Below are 21,854 nucleotides of genomic sequence, written 5' to 3' on the forward strand. Positions count from 1 at the left end.
GGGAGTGGGAGAGGGAGAAGCAGGCTTCCCGCGTAGCAGGGAGCCCGATGCGGGGCTCGATCCCAGGACCCTGGGATCATGACCTGAGCCGAAGGCAGATGCTTAACATCTGAGCCACCCAGGCGCCCCAGAGAGCCCACTTTCTTGACTCTTAATTCTACCCCGTGCTGCACCCCCTCCCTCAAAACCAAGTGAGATAATGCATGCAGATTTTTTTAAACTTACGGATTACATATAGATATGACAGTATATGTTTTGTCATCAACAATAATATCAGAATACTAATAATGAAGGGACCCCCCCCCCCCAGTCCCAGCTCCATTTCCCCCATGTCCTAGGTGAGGACTTCCTTTGTCAGTCATCTCTGCCTTCTAATTTTAGGCGTGGGCAGACCTGGCCTTTGACAGCTCTCTTGAGAGCCTCTCAGTCCGCTGGCAGTTCAGGCTGCCATTTACCAAGCCATTATTGGTCCTAATAAGGTGTTCCTCTGCGTCTCTTCCTCCCTGCGTGTTCACCTATCACATTATCTGTCTCCCCTGCAGCCCTGGGAAGTAGGTAGGAGTAGCTATTATCATCTGCAGTTTACAGACAGATAAAGTGAGGCTCAGAAGAGGTTCTGTGGCCTTCCCAAGGTCACACGACCCATCAAGGGCTCAAGCCACTGGCTCCTTTCGTGCTTTTATCCAGTTCTTTGACTTGTTCTGTTACAGGAGGACCCGGCAGGGGCTGCCTACAAACTAGCTAGGGAGTCAAGGGCTCATCCAAGTTTCTGAGAAGTAAATCAAGCCTCTCTCCCCACAGGGAATTCCAGTTGGCTTAACCCAGTAGAGCTGCTGTTCAAGCCCAGTCCACACCACAGTGGGAGTCTTGAAGGGAAATATCTCCCTTTTGATTTGACATTAAGATCTCAGCATGTAGTTCTCTTCTGCTCCTGCTTCTTCTCAAAACGCTTCAGTGGCTCCCTACTACTAAGAGGAAAAATAACTTTAGTAGCTAAAGACTTCATGACTAGCAGGTACCTGGAATGTCAATATTCTTTCACTGATGATTTTAATTCCGGTTCAAAGGCACAATCCCTCCTGTCCCTCCCCGCCTTTTAGCTGTTGTCACAAAGAGAATATACTGAGGATTCTTGAGAGGTGGCAAGAGCCAGCCCTAACAGTGATGCTTGAGGCAGACACCGTGGAGGGGAGGGGAGTGGGATCAGAAAATACTTACCGAGGGCACCCAAATCCATGGTAAGTTTACATTTGGATTTTGGGGGGAGTGTGGACATTCTCCAATCCAGAAAAAATGAATCCAGGGACTCTTTCTTAAGTGAAAGGCTCTCTAAACTTAAAATAATATCCCATCTCGTTGTTTCTTCCTAAAGCCTAGGAAATCGAGAGCACCCAGTTTCAGGAAGTCTGGCTGCATCTTCTCCGTTCAGCCACCACCTTTCTGGGTGGCCTTGGGGGTTCTGTGCAAAAATCAGGGTCCCCTATCTGCGAAGTGGGAGTAAAAGGGCAGATGTGCTTCCTAGGAGTATTAGGTGGGCTACTAATGACCATCTGGGACATGCTTCGGAGAAGGGAAGGTGTTGGGCCATGAGGGAGAATGTCATCACTGGTCTGTGCCTGGGTACTTCTGGGAGTGACGGGGGTAGGGGGGGTGAATTCATTGCCAGAAACAAAGCCTGACAGTTTGAAGAAATCTAGTAAAAGCTTCTTTAGTGGGAGTTTGATTTGGCTTTGAGTTCCTCCAAGTCCATTTGTTTCCCCATGGAAGGAACAGAATTAGTCACAGACTTCTAGAACTAAAGACTAAAAGTCACTGCACACGGGCATTACAAATATAGATCATAGTGCATTAGGATCCTAGCACATCCAACTGTGTGTCTTAGGACTTTTTAATGACAGGACACAAGATGTTAGAGTAGCAGAGCTCCAGCCTGTCAGATCTGGAAGGGCTCCTAGAGGCCATCCATCCAGTTTTTCAAACCTACGCTTCCCAGTGGGGTGAGGGGCAAGCCTGTGGGCGGGGTCCTAGCTCTCCACCCCTGCTCCTAATAGTGTAGCTCTGCTTTAATCTATTTATGATTTCTTTAGGAAAAAAGAGATTCTGCCCCTGAAAGCAATAGAGGGGTTTGAAATCACAGATCTATTCCAGCCCTTCACCCAACAGACAGCACATCATTTACAGAGGAGGAAAGAGGTTCACAGGGCTTAGGTGCCTGACTGGACCAAGGCCACCAGGGAGCAAATGACTTTTGATCCAGGCCTCCCAAGACCCAGGGTAGCTTGCTACAAGGACCATTGAGCAAGCATTGGCGAGTGTGCAAGCCTGATTCACAGCCAGAGGAAATCCATTCCCTGACTTTGAGGGTTCTTTTAGGGTACAGTAGAGACCACAGGGCTGCACAGCCCAAAGAATCATACCTGTATGAGTTGGAAGGGACTTCAGAGCTCTCCTCTTCTCCCCCAAGGGCAAGTGTCCCCCTACAGTAGCACCATCCTTCACAGGTGGCCACCCAGACTCGGCCCGGGCTCCTCAGTGATGGGGAGCTCTGTATTCTGAGATGAGTCATTCCAGAATTGCACTTGAGGTCACTAACCAAAAGAATGAGGAAAGATCTTAGAGCATTTCTCCTCCCATTTGTGCTTAGACTTTTTATAAAGACATGGACAAAGACATGGATGTCACAACCACCAAGTTTCTGAATGTTGGAATCCAGATTCTGAGAAGCTGGAGCGGTGAGCTGAAGCACAGGGTGAAGTGCATCATGGTCTCATTTAAGCCCTACAGCACTGAGTTGGAGGAAATCAGCTCATGAAGAACAGATTGGGGATGGCGTGATAATACATCTGAGAGTTTTCATTACCTACAAACTCAGCAGTCAGTAGTATGAGCTGGCTGCTAAAAGTAATAGTGCTCGGTAATATTTGTTGAAAACTGTGTCACCTACTATATTCAGCATTTACGTACATTAACTGATTTCATTCTCAAAATGGTATTATGAAGGAGAGAAATGAAAATCAGAGACAGTAAGCCATTTGCCCAAGGTCACACAGCCAGAAACTGTGTGTTGTGAACCACTTTTCTGCTGTCTTCCCCCTCTATGAGTTGGGTCTGGGAGTTCCAAGGAGGCAGATTTGATTCAGACATATATCCTAAAAGGGTCCATTCATGAACCCTCACCCCTGCACTTGCTCACACCTGTGCACACACAAGCCCCATAGCTACCAACTTATTTGCTCATATCATATTCATTCTGTCAAGCAGGCACATACCATTAATGTATCCATACAACTATTCAAAAATTGCCACCTAAGTATGTGTGTGCTCTCTTGCAAATGTGCACATTCACCCACATGCAGATTTTCCTCTGAGTCTGGGGAGCCAAGAACAGGAGGCCCCACCCCAGACAAGCACCTGCTCGCAGTTTACCAGAACAGCCTGTGGCTGGGCCAGCAAGCTTAGACTCGACCAGAGACCAGCGGCTTCCTGCTCCGCTGGGGCGCAGGCTGGACCTTCTCCAGAGGGTTCAGTGGACCCCACCCTCACCCCAACCTCAGGCTTTGATTCGGCCTTGGCTTTGCAAACTAATAATAACGAATATTTATTGAATGCTTTTCTATGGGCCAGGAACTGTGTTAAGTACATTAATGGGCATGATCTTATTTATTTAGTCTTTATAAAACGCAAGGAAAGCAGTACTCTTAATAGCCCCATCTTACAGATGAGAAAACAGAGGTTCAAGGAGGTTAGCTTACCCAAGGTTATGTAGTTGGCAAGCAGTGGAGCTTGGATTTAACCCCAAAGGGTCGGATTCACAAGGAGCCACAGCTTGTCTTTCTGGCAGTGTGGTCTGGAGGAAAGAACTTGGCTCTGGTTCTTACCCTGTCACTTTGGGCAAGTCCCTTTCTTTCTTTTTTTAAAAGATTTTATTTTATTTATTTATTTGTCAGAGAGGGAGGGAGCAAGCACAAGCAGGGGGGAGCAGCAGGCAGAGGAAGAAGGAGAAGCAGGCTCCCTGCTGAGCAGGGAGCCAGATGTGGGACTCGATCCCAGGACCCTGGGATCATGACCTGAGCTGAAGGCAGATGCTTAACCGACTGAGCTACCTAGGCATCCCAGGCAAGTCCCTTTCTTTTGGGGGGTCTTCATATTCCAGCTTCAGAAAGGAAAGGATAATCACTAAAGGATAATCACTAATTCAATTTTCATTCTGTCATTGCTTTTCCTAAGTCCAGATCCTTCCACTTTTCACCTATTGAGTAGGGTTATGTACCAGGCACAGGGAATTCATGCATGAATAAGATACACAAAGTTCTTGTCTTCATGGAGCCCAGTGTCTAGTGCAGGAGACAGTCACTAAACAAATTAGCAAGAACATACTGGGTGGTGCTAAGTGCCATGGAGAAAATGGGGTGGTATGATAAAGAGGGGTGCTAGGAAGGAGGCTACATCAAACTGAGTGTTAGAATGTGACACCTGAGAGCTGAGCCAGGAAGAAAGATAACAAGAAGGAGCCAGCCATGTGAGAATATTAAGGGAAAGAGCAAGTGCAAAGGCCCTGAGGCAGACTCTAGTTTGGCATGTTTGTGGAGGAGAAAGGAGGCCCATGTGGCTGCAGCTTGATGAACAATGGGGAGAGTGCTGGGAGGTATCATTAGAAAAGCAGGCAGGCATGTGGGCCCACATGGCCTTGTAGGCCATAGTAAGGAGTTTAGATTTTAATCTGAATGCTAGGGGAAGCCACTGGAAAATTTTAAGAAGGGAAGTGATCTGAATTGATTTGTGTTTTCACAAGATGTTTCTTTTTAAAAAAAATATTTTATTTATTCATCTGAGAGAGAGAGAGAGAGAGAGAAAGCAAGCACAAGTGGAGAAGAGGGGCAGAGGGAGAAGCAGACTCTGCGCTGAGCAGGGAGTCAGGACGTGGGGCTCGATCCCAGGACCCTGGGATCGTGACCTGAGTCAAAGGCAGATGCCTAACTGACTGAGCCACCAGGCACCCCTCACAAGGTGTTTCAAAATAATGGTCCTAGGTGCTGTGGGCTGGGAGGGCAGCCCAGGGAACCCAACATGCCTCTCCACCTTGCAAACCTGTTCACTTGCCCAGGCATAGTGTTAGGAAACAAATGTCCAGACACAGGCCCTTCCTCAGCAAACCACTTGCCTGGTCTGTGGGTCTTACAGCTTTGAACACAGCCCTGCTCACCAAACCCTCATCCAAGGGTGCATTCTCTTTGCATCTTATCCCCTTCCAGGGAGACCCTGCCCCTGCTTTCTTCCCTGAGCTCATCTCTACAAGACGCTTGTGCAGCGGCCGAATGGTGTGTCTTGTTGGGGCCTGCCCTACACAGGTGCTGACCTGGTGAGCAGGAAGCTTTCTGCAAAGCAGGGCAGGCGGAGCAGGGAGGCTGTACGCACCCCAGGCTCGCTGGGCTGCAGAGTGAGCAGACCTGGGACTAGGGTAAGAACTCATTTTTCCTTGGGGCTTCAACTTCCAACGCGATGCCACTCTGGGGGGTTGGGGTCCCCGTGACTCGGAGGTCCACCCCCTCTTGCAGGAGACTCTGTCAGGGATGGGGTGAGTGGAATGGAAGGAATATGGCTTTTGCCTGGGGTCAGCTCCATTGTGAGCTGCAGCGGTAAGTGAGGGGTAAGAGTAGAGGGCAGGAAGGATGGAGAATAGCCACCCCAAGTGTAGAATCTGCCTCCATTCCTGCCCCGCTCTTCTCTGAGGTGCTAGGCCTACGGTGCCACCAATAGGATTTCAAGAGAAGGATGGCGGTAGGGAGGCTGGAAGGATGGGGCATTTTCAAATTCTTTCCCGTCACAGGCTTGCAGATCCCAAGTTAGGCAGACTTTTCTACTCCCGCCTCCCATGTTGGGATGCTCCCTGCCAGGTCTTAAAGAAGATGCATTCAGCTCCCTCAGGACTCTGGAAAGACAAGGATGCAAGCCTCTCCTTTCCCCTCTTGCCCCGGGAGTTTAACTCTTCCTTGCCTTTGAAGAGCAAGGCAACTGGAAAAACAAGTCTTGCCTGTTTCATCCAGGAATGCTCCACACATCTGGCTGACAGCCGCGGAGCTCCTTGGAGAAGGACTCTCAGGAGCAGGCCAGGCACCAGCCTGGTGTACGCAGCCTCATACTTTGCTTCTGAAAGGTCTAGTTTGGCAACCAAACTTTGCCCTCCCCTACTCCCACTCTATCTTCTCCCTGTCCTTAACCCTGAAGTTGGACTTTTAACCCAGGCTGGAGTTCAGGGATGAGCCATGTGGGAAATGGCACGGGAGAGAATGGGAGCTGCAGCAGGTCTTAGGGGGAGAAGTACTCATTCAGGGCCAGTTAAACAACTCCCAGGGATGAGTTCTTTCCTCGCCACCCACTATGTGAAATGGGGCAAGACTCATCTCCCCTCTGGGGCTCTATTTCCCCATCTGTGCATGAGGAGTGGGGTCAGAACTCCATGTCTCAAAGGTCCATTGTAGCTCGGACATTCCAGGAGATTTGAAGTTACAGGGTGAGTCAGAACCAGGCCCCATCCAAAGGGACTAGTGGTGTGACAGGTGCAGGTAAGCCTGGGATAGGGGAAGCAGCCCTGGCCAATGATGCAAGGAGCCCCAGGTCTAATTCTTGCTTTGCCTCTATCTAGCTGTAAGGCCCTGGATGGGTCCCTTCCCTTTATGAAACGGAGTTTCTTATTATTAATAATAGCCCATATTAAGTTAAAACTTCTATGTCCCAGCCCCCCTGCTGGGTCATTTACCTTTGTTAGTCCATTTAATTTTCACAACAACCCAATGAGGTAGATAATATCCTTATCCCCATTCTACAGAAGAGGAAATCAAGGCCCATAGAGGTTAAATAACCTGCCCAGAAAATCACCCAGCTAGTAAGTGGTGGAGCCAGGGCTGATGGCCAAGCAGCCTGATGCCAGGCCCGTGATCTTGGTCACTTTGCTTTTCTGCAGCCCCGGCATGTGCAGATGCAGCTCAGTTTGGCTGGACCTTAGCCTTGATGGAGGGGTTCTGTAGGAAGTACCTAGAGCCAGATTGCTAAGCTTGGGTACCTGGTTGAAAGTACTCTACCGCCACTGGGGAGCCATTGAAGGTTTTGTGGGAAAAGGAGTCAAGTGGTCAGGACTGTGTTGTGTCTGCCAGGTACCCCTGAGAAAGCATTTAAACTAGTCTGTTAGTCTTCAAATATGGGGTTTCGCAACCTCAGCACTAATTGACATTTGGGGCTGGATGATTTTTTGTTGTTGGGAGGCTGTCCTGTGTGATGTAGGATGTTTAGTAAGGACCCCAGCCTCTATCCACTAGATGCCAGTATCTCCCCCTCCCCCACAAGCTGGGACAGTTGAAAATGTCTTCAGACATTGCCAAGTGTCCCCTGAGGGGCAAAATCACCCCAGCTAAGAACCACAGCAGTAAGAGACATTTCTTTCCTAACTTATACCCTTCTCTTTTTTTTGCCCAGGGCTTTGGGAGTTTTTCCATCATGATTATTGCCTTCTTGGGCTTTGTCATTTTCTTGCTCCATTGTACAACCTGTGAGAAGCCCCGAGAAGGTCTCCTCTCCACCTCCGCCTGGCGCTTCACACACTCTCTCTATAATGCGACCATCTATGAAAACTCTGCCCCCAAGACCTACGTGGAGAGCTCTGTGAAAATGGGCATTTACTTGGCCGAGCCCCAGTGGGCAGTGAGATACCGGATTATCTCCGGGGACGTGGCCAATGTGTTTAAAACAGAGGAGTACGTGGTGGGCAACTTCTGCTTTCTGAGACTAAGGACAAAGAGCAGCAACACGGCCCTTCTGAACAGGGAGGTGCGAGACAGCTACACCCTCATCATCCAAGCCACGGAGAAGACCTTGGAGTTAGAAGCTTTAACCCGCGTGGTGGTCCACATCCTGGACCAGAATGACCTGAAGCCCCTCTTCTCCCCGCCCTCATACCGAGTCACCATCTCTGAGGACATGCTCCTCAAGAGCCCCATCTGCAAGGTGACCGCCACAGATGCTGATCTGGGCCAAAATGCCAAGTTCTATTATGCCTTTAACACGAGGTCAGAGATGTTTGCCATCCATCCCACCAGCGGCGTGGTCACCTTGGCTGGGAAGCTCAATGTCACCTGGCGAGGGAGGTATGAGCTCCAGGTGATGGCTGTGGACCGCATGAGGAAAATCTCAGAGGGCAATGGCTTTGGTAATCTGGCTGCGCTCATCATCCACGTGGAGCCTGCCCTCAGGAAGCCCCCAGCCATCACCTCAGTGGTGGTGGCTCCACCAGACAGCAGTGAGGGTACCACCTATGCCACTGTTACGGTGGATGCAAACAGCTCAGGTGCTGAAGTGGACTCACTGGAAATTGTTGGTGGTGACCCTGGAAAGTACTTCAAAGCCATCAAGTCTTACACCCGAAGCAATGAGTTCAGTTTGGTGTCGGTCAAAGACATTGACTGGCTGGAGCACCTTCATGGATTCAACCTCAGCCTGCAGGCCAGGAGTGGGAGCAGGCCTTCTTTTTATTCCCAGATCAGGGGCTTTCACCTACCGCCTTCCAAACTGGCTTCCCTTAAATTTGAGAAGGCCATTTACAGAGTGCAGCTTAGTGAGTTTTCCCCTCCTGGGAGCCGCGTGGTGATGGTGAAAATAACCCGAGCCTTCCCCAACCTGCAGTATGTTCTAAAGCCATCCTCAGAGAATGCGGGGTTTAGACTTAATGCTCGCACTGGACTCATCACCACCACAAAGCTCATGGACTTCCATGACCGAACCCACTACCAGCTACACATCAGAACCTCACCGGGCCTGGCTTCCACCACCGTGGTCATCAATATCGTGGACTGTAACAACCATGCCCCCATCTTCAGCAGGTCCTCCTATGATGGTACCTTTGATGAGAACATCCCCCCAGGCACCAGTGTTTTGACAGTTAGTGCCACAGACCAGGATCATGGAGAGAATGGATACATCACCTATTCCATCACTCGTCCAAAAGCTGTGCCCTTTTCTATCGACCCTTATCTGGGGATCATCTCCACCTCCAAACCCATGGACTATGAGCTCATGAAAAGAATTTATACCTTCCGAGTAAGGGCATCAGATTGGGGATCCCCATTTCACCAGGAAAAGGAAGTGTCTATATCTCTTAGGCTCAAGAACTTGAATGACAACAAGCCTATGTTTGAGCAAGTCAACTGCACTGGGTCTATCCGTGAAGACTGGCCAGTAGGAAAATCTGTAATGACCGTGTCAGCTATAGATGTGGATGAGCTTCAGAATCTAAAATATGAGTTTGTGTCAGGCAATGAACTACAGTATTTTGACCTAAATCATTTCTCTGGGGTGATATCACTCAAACGCTCTTTTATCAATCATACTTCTGGTCAACCCATCAACTATTCCCTGAAAATTACAGCCTCAGACGGGAAACACTATGCCTCGCCCACAACTTTGAATATTACTATAGTAAAAGACCCTCGTTTTGAGGTCCCTATAACATGTGATAAAACAGGAGTATTGACACATTTCACAAAGACCATCCTCCATTCTGTTGGGTTTCAGAACCAGGACTCCAATGATGAGGACTTCATTTCCTTAAGTGCATATCAGATCAATCATCATACCCCCCAGTTTGAGGACCACTTCCCACAGTCCATTGACATCCTTGAGCGGGTTCCTGTCAATACCTCCCTGGCCCGCCTGGCAGCCATAGACCCTGACACTGGCTTTAATGGCAAACTGGTCTATGTGATTGCAGATGGCAATGACGAGGGCTGCTTTGACATGGAGCTAGAGACAGGGCTGCTCACTGTAGCTGCCCCTTTGGACTATGAAGCGACCAATTTCTATATCCTCAATGTAACAGTGTATGACCTGGGCACTCCGCAGAAGTCATCCTGGAAGCTGCTGACGGTGAATGTGAAAGACTGGAATGACAACACACCCAGATTTCCTCCTGGGGGGTATCAGATAACCATCTCAGAGGACACAGAAGTTGGAACCACAGTTGCAGAGTTGAAAGCAAAAGATGCTGACTCGGATGACAATGGGAGGGTTCGCTACACCCTGCTAAACCCCACGGATAAGTTCGCCCTTCATCCCCTCACTGGGGAACTGGCTGTCACAGGACACCTGGACCGGGAATCAGAACCACGATATATACTCAAGGTGGAGGCCAGGGATCAGCCCAGGAAGGGCCACCAGCTCTTCTCTGTCACTGACCTGATAATCACATTGGAAGATGCCAATGACAACTCTCCTCAGTGCATCACAGAACTCAGCAGCCTGAAAGTCCCAGAGGATATGCCTCCAGGTACGATTCTAACATTTCTGGATGCCTCTGATCCTGATGTGGGCCCTGCAGGAGAAGTGCGTTATGTCCTATTGGATGATGCCCATGGGACCTTCCACGTGGACCTGATGACTGGCGCACTCAGTCTGGAGAGAGAGCTGGATTTTGAGAGGCGGGCTGGATACAATCTGAGCTTGTGGGCCAGCGACAGTGGGAAGCCCCTGGCCCGCAGGACCCTCTGCCATGTGGAAGTGATAGTCCTGGATGTGAATGAGAATCTCCACCCTCCCCGCTTTGCCTCCTTTGTGCACCAGGGCCAGGTGCAGGAAAATAGCCCCTCCGGCACCCAGGTGATGTTAGTGGCTGCCCACGATGATGACAGTGGCTTGGATGGGGATCTCCAGTACTTCCTGAGGGCTGGCACCAGTCTTGCAGCCTTTAGCATCAACCAAGACACAGGTACTGGGAGTGGGGTGGATGGGAATGCCAGGTGCTGGGAGACAATGGGCCTAAGGAGATCAGGTGCTGTCCTGAAAGAAGGCAGGCTGCAGGCTAAAAAGAAAGGCAATAAATAGGGACTCTCCTTCTTGTCCATTTTATTTTAAATTTATCATACTGGAGATATATGTGTGTGTGTGTGTGTCCATTTAAGTCAAATCACCCATCTCATTGGCATCTGTGTATACATTCATATACACACATATGTTACATAATACATATTATATATTATATATAACTATTATATATATAACATATATATGTGCTTGTAGAGGTAATGCATCATGGTTACAAATTTTTATATATAATTTAAAAATGAATGTATTTTTTTGTGTCCCACCTCCCCAGATATAATCTTTATTAACAATTTGGTCTATAATCTTGTAAATTTTTCTTCTTTGAGTCTGATATATCATCACTGTTTATTTTATTGTATGAGAAAATAACACAAAAGACACTAAGTCTGCAATACCTTTTTTCCCCATAACATAACACCAGGATATCTTATATATCAGTGCATATAAATATTTCCCTTCTTTTTTAATAGCTGCATTTTATTCTATCATATAGATGTAATATCCTTGATCATATACTTCTGCACATATGCATCTTTACAGGAAAAACTCTTAAAAATGCAGTTGCTGGGTCAAAGGATAATGTATATTTTCAATGTTAATAGATAGTTCCAAATTGCCCTCCAAAAAGGTGGCACCAACTTATTTATTCATTTTAGGCTTCATAGAAAATAAGTACAATTCAACAAATAACTTGCAAGCACCCTCTGCTTGTGAGGTTCTAGAGATAGGCACCTTGGGGGAGATACCCGGTGAATAAAGGTAGGTCACTGTCCTCGAGCAGCTTACAGTCTGATGGGCAATTTATTTCCAGGGTGAAGGGCAGGGCGATGTGGTAGGAAGAGCATTAGACTGAGAGTCAGTGACAGACCCAGCTCTTCCACCCACTTGCTACATGATCTTAATCAAATCACATTCTCTCCCTGGGCCTCCATCTCCTCACCTGAAAAGAAACGAGGTTCCTTCAGCTCTGACATGCTATGGCTGTGGACCTGGGCCCTGTCCTCTCGCACAAGTCCTTCCAGCTGAGTGACCCATGAGAACTTAGGTGCGAGCCTCTTTTGCTCACTATTAGACCCGTGACTTCTAGAACAGTGCTGGCCTGTAGTAAGCAATTTGTGGAGTGAGTGAAATAATGATTCTGAAATAATGAAGATGCTGGAAAGGGGGACAGCAATTTATTCATCAAATCCCTAACTCTTAAATTGGTACCTATAATATCTGAAACTTGAAGGAACTGGTTTAAGGACAATTGCCATGGGCCTAATTTAGCATACAAACGCTCCTAGAGGCTCTAGAAAAGGACATGAATTGCCTGAGTTTGACTCAGCAGCTCCCATGCCACCTTGGCACCTTTTCTTGTGGAATTCCTATTTCCATAGTACCATTTGGGGGCTATTAAGTAAGGTGTGGGCTCTAAAATATTTTGGGTTTGGTGATCAACTGTCCCTAGGTATGATTCAGACTCTGGCACCCCTGGACCGAGAATTTGTGTCCTGCTACTGGCTGACGGTACTGGCAGTGGACAGGGGTTCCATACCTCTCTCTTCTGTAACCGAAGTCTACATTGAGGTTACGGATGTCAACGACAACCCACCTCAGATGTCCAGACCCGTGTTCTACCCCTCCATCCGTGAGGATGCACCCTTGCACACCTCTGTGCTTCAGCTGGATGCCCAGGACCCGGATTCCAGCTCCAAAGGGAAGTTGACCTTCAACATCACCAGTGGCAACAACATGGGATTCTTTGTTATTCATCCTCTCACAGGTAAGGACCTCAGAAATCTGGGTGAACTGGGATCTCTACAACAGTGTTTTTCAAAGTTTGGGCCTACACCAGCATCATCATCGGCATCACCCTATGAACTTGTAGGAAATTCAAATTCTGAGGCCCCACCTTACACCTACTGAATCAGAACACAGGGTGGGGCCCAGAAATCCATATTTTATTTAACAAAATATCTAAAGGATTCTTATGTGTGCTAAGTTTGAGAACCACTGCTCTATAAAGTCTATGTCTCTGGGAAAATAAGAGTATGTCGGCTTTCTTTCCTCAGGGCCTAGGAAGCTAAGCAGGTTGCCTGGTGTTCAAGCCAGGACTGTTTCAGACCTCCTTTTGCTCCCATACCCACCCCTCCCGAGTCACAGCTACAGATCGAATCTCTCTCTCTCTTTTTTTAAGATTCTATTTATTTATTTGACAGAGAGAGACACAGTGAAGGAGGGAACACAAGCAGGGGGAGTGGGAGAGGGAGAAGCAGGCTTCCCATGGAGCAGGGAGCCCCATGTGGGGCTTGATCCCAGGACCCTGGGATCATGACCTGAGCCAAAGGCAGACGCTTAACGGCTGAGCCACCCAGGTGCTCCTACAGACTGAATCTCTTAATCCTTGTTCTAAACTCTGCCCACAGAGTGGTGGCAATGGAGAGCCACTTCAGTGGAGTCAACCATCTCACAAATAACTATCCTTGACCCAAGGCCATCTGAGGCAAGGACAGTGGATGGTTTAGAGGAATCCAGAGGTCATGAGCTTGCAGCAGTGAGCCAGTCATAGCCCACAGAGGTGTTTTATTTGGCTTGCACAAGTTTTAAACAATGACTTTTCAAGTTGTTGACAACATTTAAAAATTAGAAAATTCCATAAAACACACCAGATTTCTGGTTGTTCATAAAAAACTAGGAGATCTGGCCACACTGACTCCACATTTGCACAGGGCTGCAACTGCCTGGAGCCAACGGCAGCTTTCTGTGCAGAGCAGGTGCACGTCCTCCAGTCCCCATGGTTGCCTCACTCTCTGTCGTACTATTCCCAGCCTGCTCCCCGAATCTATGCTATCTGCTTGGCTCCTGTTGGTGTTGGAATTTGAGAGCTAGCTCCCACTACCGTGGATATGTCTCCAAGGCCACATCTTACTCCTAGAGGATGAACAACAATCCTATAGCAGAGGATTTTCTCCTTTGAACCCAAGATCCTATTCTCTGGCTCCAACAATTCCCTTTTTTTTTTTTTAAAGATTTGTTTATTTATTTGAGAGAGAGAGAGAGAGAGAGCAAAAGAGCACAAAAGCACACATGCATGCACATGGGGAAGGGCGGAGGGAGAGAGAGAGAGATCTCAAGCAGACTCCCCACTGAGCGCAGAGCCCAACTCAGGGCTGGATCCCATGACCCTGAGATCATGACCTGAGCTGAAACCAAGAGTCAGACACTCAACCCGCTGAGCCACCCAGGAGCCCTTCCAACAATTGACTCTTGGGAGGACAGCGCCCTGGTGAGATTGGAGGAGGTGGAAAGGGAGAAAACTAGTTTCCCATCTTTAAGACAAAAGGAAACGAAGAGGAACATGAACCTGGAAGTCCTGGGACAGACAGTGGGTGGAGGACACGAGTGTCTTTGCACAGGGACATTTGTTTGGAGTCCTTCCTGTTAACTTGTGACCTTAGGGAATGGATTAGTCCTTTTCGAAGGACCCTTTCACCCTGGAAAATAGGCCTAAGCTGGCTCTCTACCTGGGCCCATCCTGTCCTTCCCCTTTCAGAAGAAAGAAGAGATTTCTCACCTAAGGCACCGGCTTCTCAGCATCTTCCAAATCCCTATTCTGTTTACTGTCAACAGTTCCCTGACACATGGTCTGGCAAAATGCCCCAGAGAACAGAGATGTTTAGTTTTTTGGCAGTGGAGAAGAAATTTTAACCAGCATGAACATTTAAAAATAAAATAACAAGTCAGCAATGGAGCCCCCAGCCCACCTTTCTTACCACTATTATATTGTCCCACTTCCTTGCTTGGATACTTTGGATGGTTTCCCCACATCCTTAAGATAAAGTCAGATCCTATCATGTCTCACGCACTTGGGTCTGACATGGCCCGCGCTGACCTTTCGGGCTTCATTCTCCCTCTCTCACCCTGCCACTCTCTGGTTTCAGCCACGTGGCCTGTTTCAGTCCACGCCCTGTCCTGGTACATGGCCTTTGCACACGCTGTACTTTTTTCCAGGAGTTTCTTCTCCTCTCCTTTTGTCTAACTCCTGCTCTTCATTCAGAACCTAGCCCAGCTGTTCTTTCTTGAGAGTTTTTCCTGATACTACAATACATCTCCTAGCACCATCCATTCCTTTCTTTTTTAAACACTTATCACATAGAACATTATATTCATTCGTGTGATTATTCCATTAATTATCCCTGTCCTCCACTAAACTTGAAAGGCTTCCTAGGAAAGGAACCTTGACTATTTTTTTGTTGTTGTTGTTGTTTTTTAATTTTTCATTAACATATAATGTATTATCTGTTTCAGGAGAACAGGTCTGTGATTCATCAGTCTTACACAATTCACAGCGCTCACCATAGCACATACCCTCCCCAGTGTCCAACACCCAGCCACCCCATCCCTCCCAACTCCCTCCACTCCAGCAACCCTCAGTTTGTTTCCTGAGATTAAGAGTCTCTTATGGTTTGTCTTCCTCTCTGGTTTAGTCTTGTTTCATTTTTCCCTCCCTTCCCCTATGATCCTCTGTCTTGTTTCTCAAAATGATAATTGTCTTTCTCTGATTGACTTCTTTTGCTTAGCACAATACCCTCTAGTTCCATCCACATTGTTGCAAATGGCAAGATTTCATTTTTTTGATGGCTGCACAATATTCCATTTATATATATACCACATCTTCTTTATCCATTCATCTGTTGATGGACATCTAGGCTCTTTTCATAGTTTGGCTATTGCTGCTGTTTTGCTGCTATAAACATTGGGGTGCACGTGCCCCTTCGGATCACTACATTTGTATCTTTGGGGTAAATACCCAGTAGTGCAATTTCTGGGTCATAGGGTAGCTCTATTTTCAACTTTTTGAGGAACCTCCATATTGTTTTCCAGAGTGGCTGTACCATCTTGCATTCCCACCAACAGTGTAGGAGGGTTCCCGTTTCTCCGCATCTTCACCAACATCTGTTGTTTCCTGACTTGTTAATTTTAGCCATTCTGACTGGTGTGAGGTGGTATCTCATTGAGGTTTTGATTTGGATTTCCCTGATGCCGAGTGATGTTGAGCACTTTTTCATGTGTCAGTTGGCCATTTGGATGTCTTCTTTGCAGAAATGTCTGTTCATGTCTTCTGCCCATTTCTTGATTGGATTATTTGTTCTTTGGGTGGAACCTTGACTATTTTTGCCCTCTATAATTTCTTTAGTGTCTGGCACACAGTAGGACCTCAATAAATAAGAGGGAAATGAATGAATGAATCTCTGCCGCATCTACGATCTCCAGGGAAGTCAGAGCTTCATTCATTCATTCAGCAAATGTTTAAAGGTGTCTGCCCTTATGAAGCATTTAAACTATGCACTATGTTGAGATGCAAAGATAATAAAACACAATTTCAGGCCTGGAGGAGTTCGACCCATCACAAGCATGAAGATCTGAACATAAAAAACTGAATGAGCCAGTGTGAAGGAACCTGTCATAATATACATGTAGATGCAGGGCCACGACTGCTCAGAGGAGAGAGGGAGGTGCTCGGCGTGGTGGGGTAGCAATGGCTGCATGGAGCGGGGGTGGTCATGCTGAGCTGAAGGGTGACAGGCAGCAGTCTGCAAGGGCAAGTGGGCAGGGAGGGCCACAGGAGCAATAGCCAGCAGGGAGGAACCGGTGAGTAGGTCAGTTGTCTAAAGGCAGATCCCATTCCCCCCACTTATTCATTATAGGATCTCGGACAGTTACTCAGCTGCTCTATGCCTGAGTTTTCCCACCAGTGAAGTGCAGATGATAATGGCTCCCTCCCATGTGGTTGTGAAGATTAGATGAGCTGACTGAGAGAGAGAGAGAGAGAGAGAGAGAGAGATGAAGAGCTTGGAAGAACATCTGGACACGCAGGAGCTCCATGAGAGTTGGCTGTTAGGATCCTGTTGGAGAGGGAGCTGGGCAGGTGGTTGGGGTAAGACCTAGACCGTGGTGGGTCAGGGTGAATGGCATAGAAGGATTTGGAATCCATTTGAAGTGGAATCGACAGTGGTTGGAAAATCACTGGATGAGGAAAAGTCAAAGATGGGCCTGAGATGGGTGATGGGAAACATTTGTTTGGAGAGGAGAAATGATGAGGGCCCACCTCATGCCAGGAAGAACATTCAGTCGGCCCTCACACAGCCCTGTGGGGTGGCTCTGCCATGTCCCCATTCTGCACAGTGCTTCCTGGGAATTGGACACTGACCTCAGAGAGGGGGATGAGGCTGACAACAGAGGCAATGACCCGGAAGCCACAGGCAATGGAGATAATATAATTGCCGCAGCAATTATAGGGACACTGGCTCTTAGAAGGTCAGGGGATGTGGAGGTGAGAGAAAGGAAAGGAAGAAGAAAAATCAGAGAGACAGAGAAAGAATTGTGTGATTCAGAGAGGTAAACAGGGGTAAGGGGGAGCAGCAGAGAGGTGGGGAGGGTGAGAGGGAAGGAGGATGGTGAGGGAGAAACAGAGAGAGAGAGACAGGAGGGAAAGCGACAAGAGGGGATAGAGAGAGAGAAGGTGCAAGGAGGGAAGCCAGCACGCACGCAGCCACCGGGATGGTTTACCAGCTGAGGCCCTCTTGCCCCGCCCTCTTCCTGGGGCCCCCTGGATCCTGGGTGCTTCCTTGTCAGGCCCCTCATCTTGGGGATGAGCTGGGTGGGGTCACCTGGGACAATATTCACACTGTCCCAGCGGAGTGTGTCTTTCTTCCCTGACCGAAAGGGCCTCTGGCTGTGGGGCTTTCCAGAAACCTCTGCTCCCCCCCAATGCCTGCCCTCAGTCATGGAAGAGAAAGTCAGGCCGAGACGCTCAGCGGACAGAGGGAGCTTGGTTCTACTGGTGACTTGGTTCTACTGCAAAAGGCAAGAACACTTAACTAACAGAGGCCACTCCTCACACGTACTCCCATTTCCAGCACTGGAGGCTCCACCCCAACGCCGAATCCCCCTCCCCTCTCCCCTCACAGCCCCCATCCCCACACTTCATTACTGCATCATTTAATTGCCTAAACAAACAAACAAACAAAAAACTTACTGAAAGTTCCAGATGATCCACTGACCCCTATCTGCTCTGCTTTCCTTTCAGAGACCTTCCCTACCCAGCCCTGACCGCCCTGTCTGTGGGCTTGGATGCCCCCTCTCGTGTAACCTCCATCTTGACTTCCCTGATGTCTGCAGAGAACTGGCACCTTCTCTCCTTTGTGGCCTCAGGTGGCCTCAGTTTATAGCCGTTGTGCCTCAGAAGATTAAAACTAGACTTATAGATAACCAAATCCACCTTCCTCAATTTACAGGCGAGCAGAGAGGAGCCCAGGGGACACAAGCTGCCTCCCCTCCCGCCCACAGTACATTGTGCACAGCATCCCTCCTAATGGTGAAAGTGGGTCGTAGGTGGGAGCCTCTGCTGATCCCGTGAGCTCTGCTGCACTCTCCCACTTCCTCACTTCCTCACTTGCCCTTCTCCTTCTGCAGAGTCCCATTCCCCCTTAATGTCCTTGTTCTCCAAAGACCAGAAAACTTCTGCCTTAGGATTTGGATGTATCTGCCAATTCATCCCCAAGACAGTGGCCCTGGGAGCCCTTTGCTCAGGTCTCGCTCTTCCCACCTCTCCCCCAGGTCTCCTCACCACAGCCCGGCAGCTGGACAGAGAGAACAAGGGCGAACATATTCTGGAGGTGAGCAGTCGTGTGAACTCATTCACTGGATTCAGAAACCTCCTGAGGAACTCCAAGCGGAAGCTGAGCCAGGCCTTGGGGCCACACGCGCGTGTCTCCAGGCACGGCGGCTGAGGAGGGTGCTGGGCTCAGGGCGGAGGAGTTTCTTAAGCTGAATCTTGCTGTGGTTGGTGGCAAAGGCTCTCAGGGGCTTCCGTGGCTTTCCAGCCCTGGAAAGGGGAGGAATCTGAAACCACGTCTGGGCTGGGCAGGAAGCGCTGATTGATTAGTAAAGCCTGCAGTGAGTGCAGGAAGAGGGAGTGGTACACACAAGCTATGCCCTTGCTGAGTCTGGTTTCCAGCTCACCCTTACAGCCAGAGAGAGAGTCACCCCAGGTCAAGCACTATGACCGTCAGTAGCTGGGCCCAGATGAAAACCCAGAGCTTTGTTCTCTAGATCTGTGGGTTCTAGGATGTTTCTAAAATCACATAAACATCCCCAGTGCCCATTCCAACAAGAGGAGTCAGTAAATCAGATAAGAGGGGAGTATATCAGAAGGAATCTAGTTATGTCCCCTCTGGAGCAATTCATAACTGATGAACAGGCACCTCTTCTAGTCTTAAAGAATCAGGTGGGAGGGACACACATTCTTCAGCAGAATTGAAATAAATTGGCCTTCTATCCTCCCAGGTCTGCACGTTCCCTTTGTCAGAAATAGGTATTATTAGTAAGAAGCTGCTAAATGGCCTTCTGAGACTGAGGCATGCTCCCTAATTCAGTAGAGGTATTTCTCTCTAAATACCAAAATATTTTAAAAATTCAGAACCACTTAGAGTGGAAATGTCGTATCTTGTAGGATGCCCTTGGGGCTACTGATGCATGGGACGATTTGCTCCTACATGTAATAGCCCCTGATTCTGAAATTGTCTTAGTGCCTCTTCTCTCCCTCTGGATTTCATTTCATGCATCGGTCCACATGTCTGACTCAAAAGGTACCACCCACTCCTTCATAAACATCTTCTCCTTTGTTTTTTTCTAACCTCCAGTAGCTTAAGGAAACTGGAGAACAAAGCTTATGAGAGTTACTAGCAAATAAAAAGTAAATGGTCTCCGAGAAAATGGCCCATGGGCCTCCTGAGTAAAGAGCACCAGCTCTTCTCTAGAGCCTCTGTGGCTTTGTTTTCTTCCAGTTCTTTCTGGTTTCTTTCTCTGTTCTTGCTGGCTTTCCTGTGGGCGAGGTTACCAGAGAGCTGGGTTCCAAGTAGGTGAAGTTATGATAATAAAAATCACAAGCATGTACCAAAGAACAGACTGACTAATATTTCCAGGCTGTGGAAGGCAGGGGTCGTGGTAGGGTTGCAGTGGGTGGAGATGCATACTCACTGCTTTGCATTTGGCAATTCATCCTCTATTCCGTCCCCAGGTGACTGTGCTGGACAACGGGGAGCCCTCCTTAAAGTCCACCTCCAGGGTGGTGGTACGCATCTTAGATGTCAATGACAACCCCCCTGTGTTCTCCCATAAGCTCTTCAATGTCCGCCTTCCAGAGAGGCTGAGCCCGGCCACCCCCGGGCCCGTGTACAGGCTGGTGGCTTCAGACCCTGATGAGGGTCTCAATGGCAGGGTCACCTACAGTATCGAGGAAAGTGACGAGGGGAGCTTCGGTATCGACCCAGTCACAGGCATGGTGTCATCCAGCAGCACCTTCACAGCCGGAGAGTACAACATCCTCACGGTGAGGAGGGGATGGAGGCTGCAGAGAGGGGAGTGTCATAACTGCTAAGGGATTTTCTTTGAGGATACAGGAGAAGGGAAACAGTTTTTCTTTGAGGATACAGGAGAAGGGAAACAGTCATCAGGCATGGTGGAGGTGGTACTCCCTTCCCTGGCTTTCTCCGAGAGAAGTGGGAGCCCTGACATCAGCTAAAGCGTCAGAATTCTGGGCCTTTCTCTTTGAAGGCAATAAGGTCCTTGTCTGGGAAATCTGCTCTATTCTTAGAGGTAAGGATTTTGGTGAGAGTAGCATAGACTTTGGAGGTAAGCCTGCGTTCCAGCCCTAGCTCTGCCATTTTACACCTTTGTGACTTTGGACAAGTCACTGAACCTCTCTGAGACTTTGTTTTATCATCTGTAAAATGGGGATAAGAACATTTTCCTGGTAGGAAGCCAAATAACAAGTGGTTAAGATATGGACTCTCGTGTCTGACAGCCTGAATCCAACCCCAGCCTCACTGCTGGCCAGGCAGATGATCCCTGGCAGCTGAATACATTTCCTCCTGCGAAAGGGAGATATAATGGTACCTCTCTCAGGGCTGTCATGAGAATTAAATTAGATATTGCACATATTGCTCTTAGAGCAGGGCCAGATACTAGTGAGAGCTCCATAAATTCTATTTAGTTTATGTTTATGGTTGTTAAGAAGGCCCATGTATGCCAAGTCCAGCTCGGGAACTAGCACACAGTAAGGCTTCAGTTAATGGTGGCTCTGATTATTTTTTCCCTACACATGGAGTTCTTGAGCACAGGTTATTTGTTTTGTTCACCACTGTGCCTGCAGCAACTAGCATGATGCCTGTTTATAGTGTGTTGAATGAATGGACGAGTGGCTAAAAGTCCAGCTCCACCAGTCACAGGGCACTCTGTCTCTTGGCTGACCACCCAGGTCTTCTTTTTCTTGGCCCCAACCCTACAGACAAATCCTCAATTTCAGGTTTGGCTTCTTTTCAGATCAAAGCAACAGACAGTGGGCAGCCACCACTCTCGGCCAGTGTCCGGCTACACATTGAGTGGATCCCCCAGCCCCGGTCCTCCTCCATACCACTGGCCTTTGACGAGCCCCACTACAGCTTTACGGTCATGGAGACAGACCCTGTGAACCACATGGTGGGCGTCATCAGTGTGGAGGGCCGACCCGGTCTCTTCTGGTTCAACATCTCCGGTGAGAGCCCTACGAAGGCCAGCCCCTCCCAACCTTATAGCCCAGCCCTGGTCCTCACAGAACAGTCCTTCTCAGTGCTCTCATTCAGGTCATGCTCCCCGGAACCTCCCCTTTGGCTATGAGTGGTGACTGTCTCTTCCCTTATCCTCCGGGGGAGCGGGTGAGTAGAAGCACCACTTCTGCCAAACTTGCCTTCCACACCAGCTATGATCTCATGAGGGGAGAGCCTCCATGGCCTCACTGGTGCCCCCCTAGCCAGAGTTGGACAGAACCTCAATTACTCCAAGGGCCTGGAAGACTCAGGAGAAAGCACAAGTTTTGTGTTTCCTCTCCTGCCTCAATGTGAGATCCATGCAGAGCTGACATCATTCACCAGGAGCCTGAGGACCACTGTACCCTGGGGCCATGC

At 48.6% G+C, this 21,854-nt stretch overlaps 2 protein-coding genes across 4 annotated transcripts in view; one reads left to right on the plus strand and one right to left on the minus strand.

The window, feature by feature from the left end:
• SLC36A1 (solute carrier family 36 member 1) overlaps positions 1-21,854 on the minus strand; it is a 252,623-nt gene that overhangs the window by 128,121 nt on the left and 102,648 nt on the right. The window lies entirely within an intron of this gene.
• FAT2 (FAT atypical cadherin 2) overlaps positions 1-21,854 on the plus strand; it is an 83,180-nt gene that overhangs the window by 13,102 nt on the left and 48,224 nt on the right. Inside the window, exons 2-7 of one of the 2 annotated variants that reach the window (XM_027605685.2) lie at positions 5,253-5,458; positions 7,471-10,750; positions 12,317-12,631; positions 18,469-18,527; positions 19,931-20,242; positions 21,235-21,445. In XM_027605685.2, coding sequence (XP_027461486.1) covers positions 7,492-10,750; positions 12,317-12,631; positions 18,469-18,527; positions 19,931-20,242; positions 21,235-21,445 — 4,156 coding nt within the window. In that variant the 5' untranslated portion in view covers positions 5,253-5,458; positions 7,471-7,491. The remainder of the gene's footprint in view (positions 1-5,252; positions 5,459-7,470; positions 10,751-12,316; positions 12,632-18,468; positions 18,528-19,930; positions 20,243-21,234; positions 21,446-21,854) is intronic. The other variant, XM_027605684.2, reaches the window with a different exon arrangement.

Source organism: Zalophus californianus, chromosome 5 (genome assembly GCF_009762305.2).
Source record: "Zalophus californianus isolate mZalCal1 chromosome 5, mZalCal1.pri.v2, whole genome shotgun sequence".
Taxonomy (NCBI): Eukaryota; Metazoa; Chordata; class Mammalia; order Carnivora; family Otariidae; genus Zalophus; species Zalophus californianus.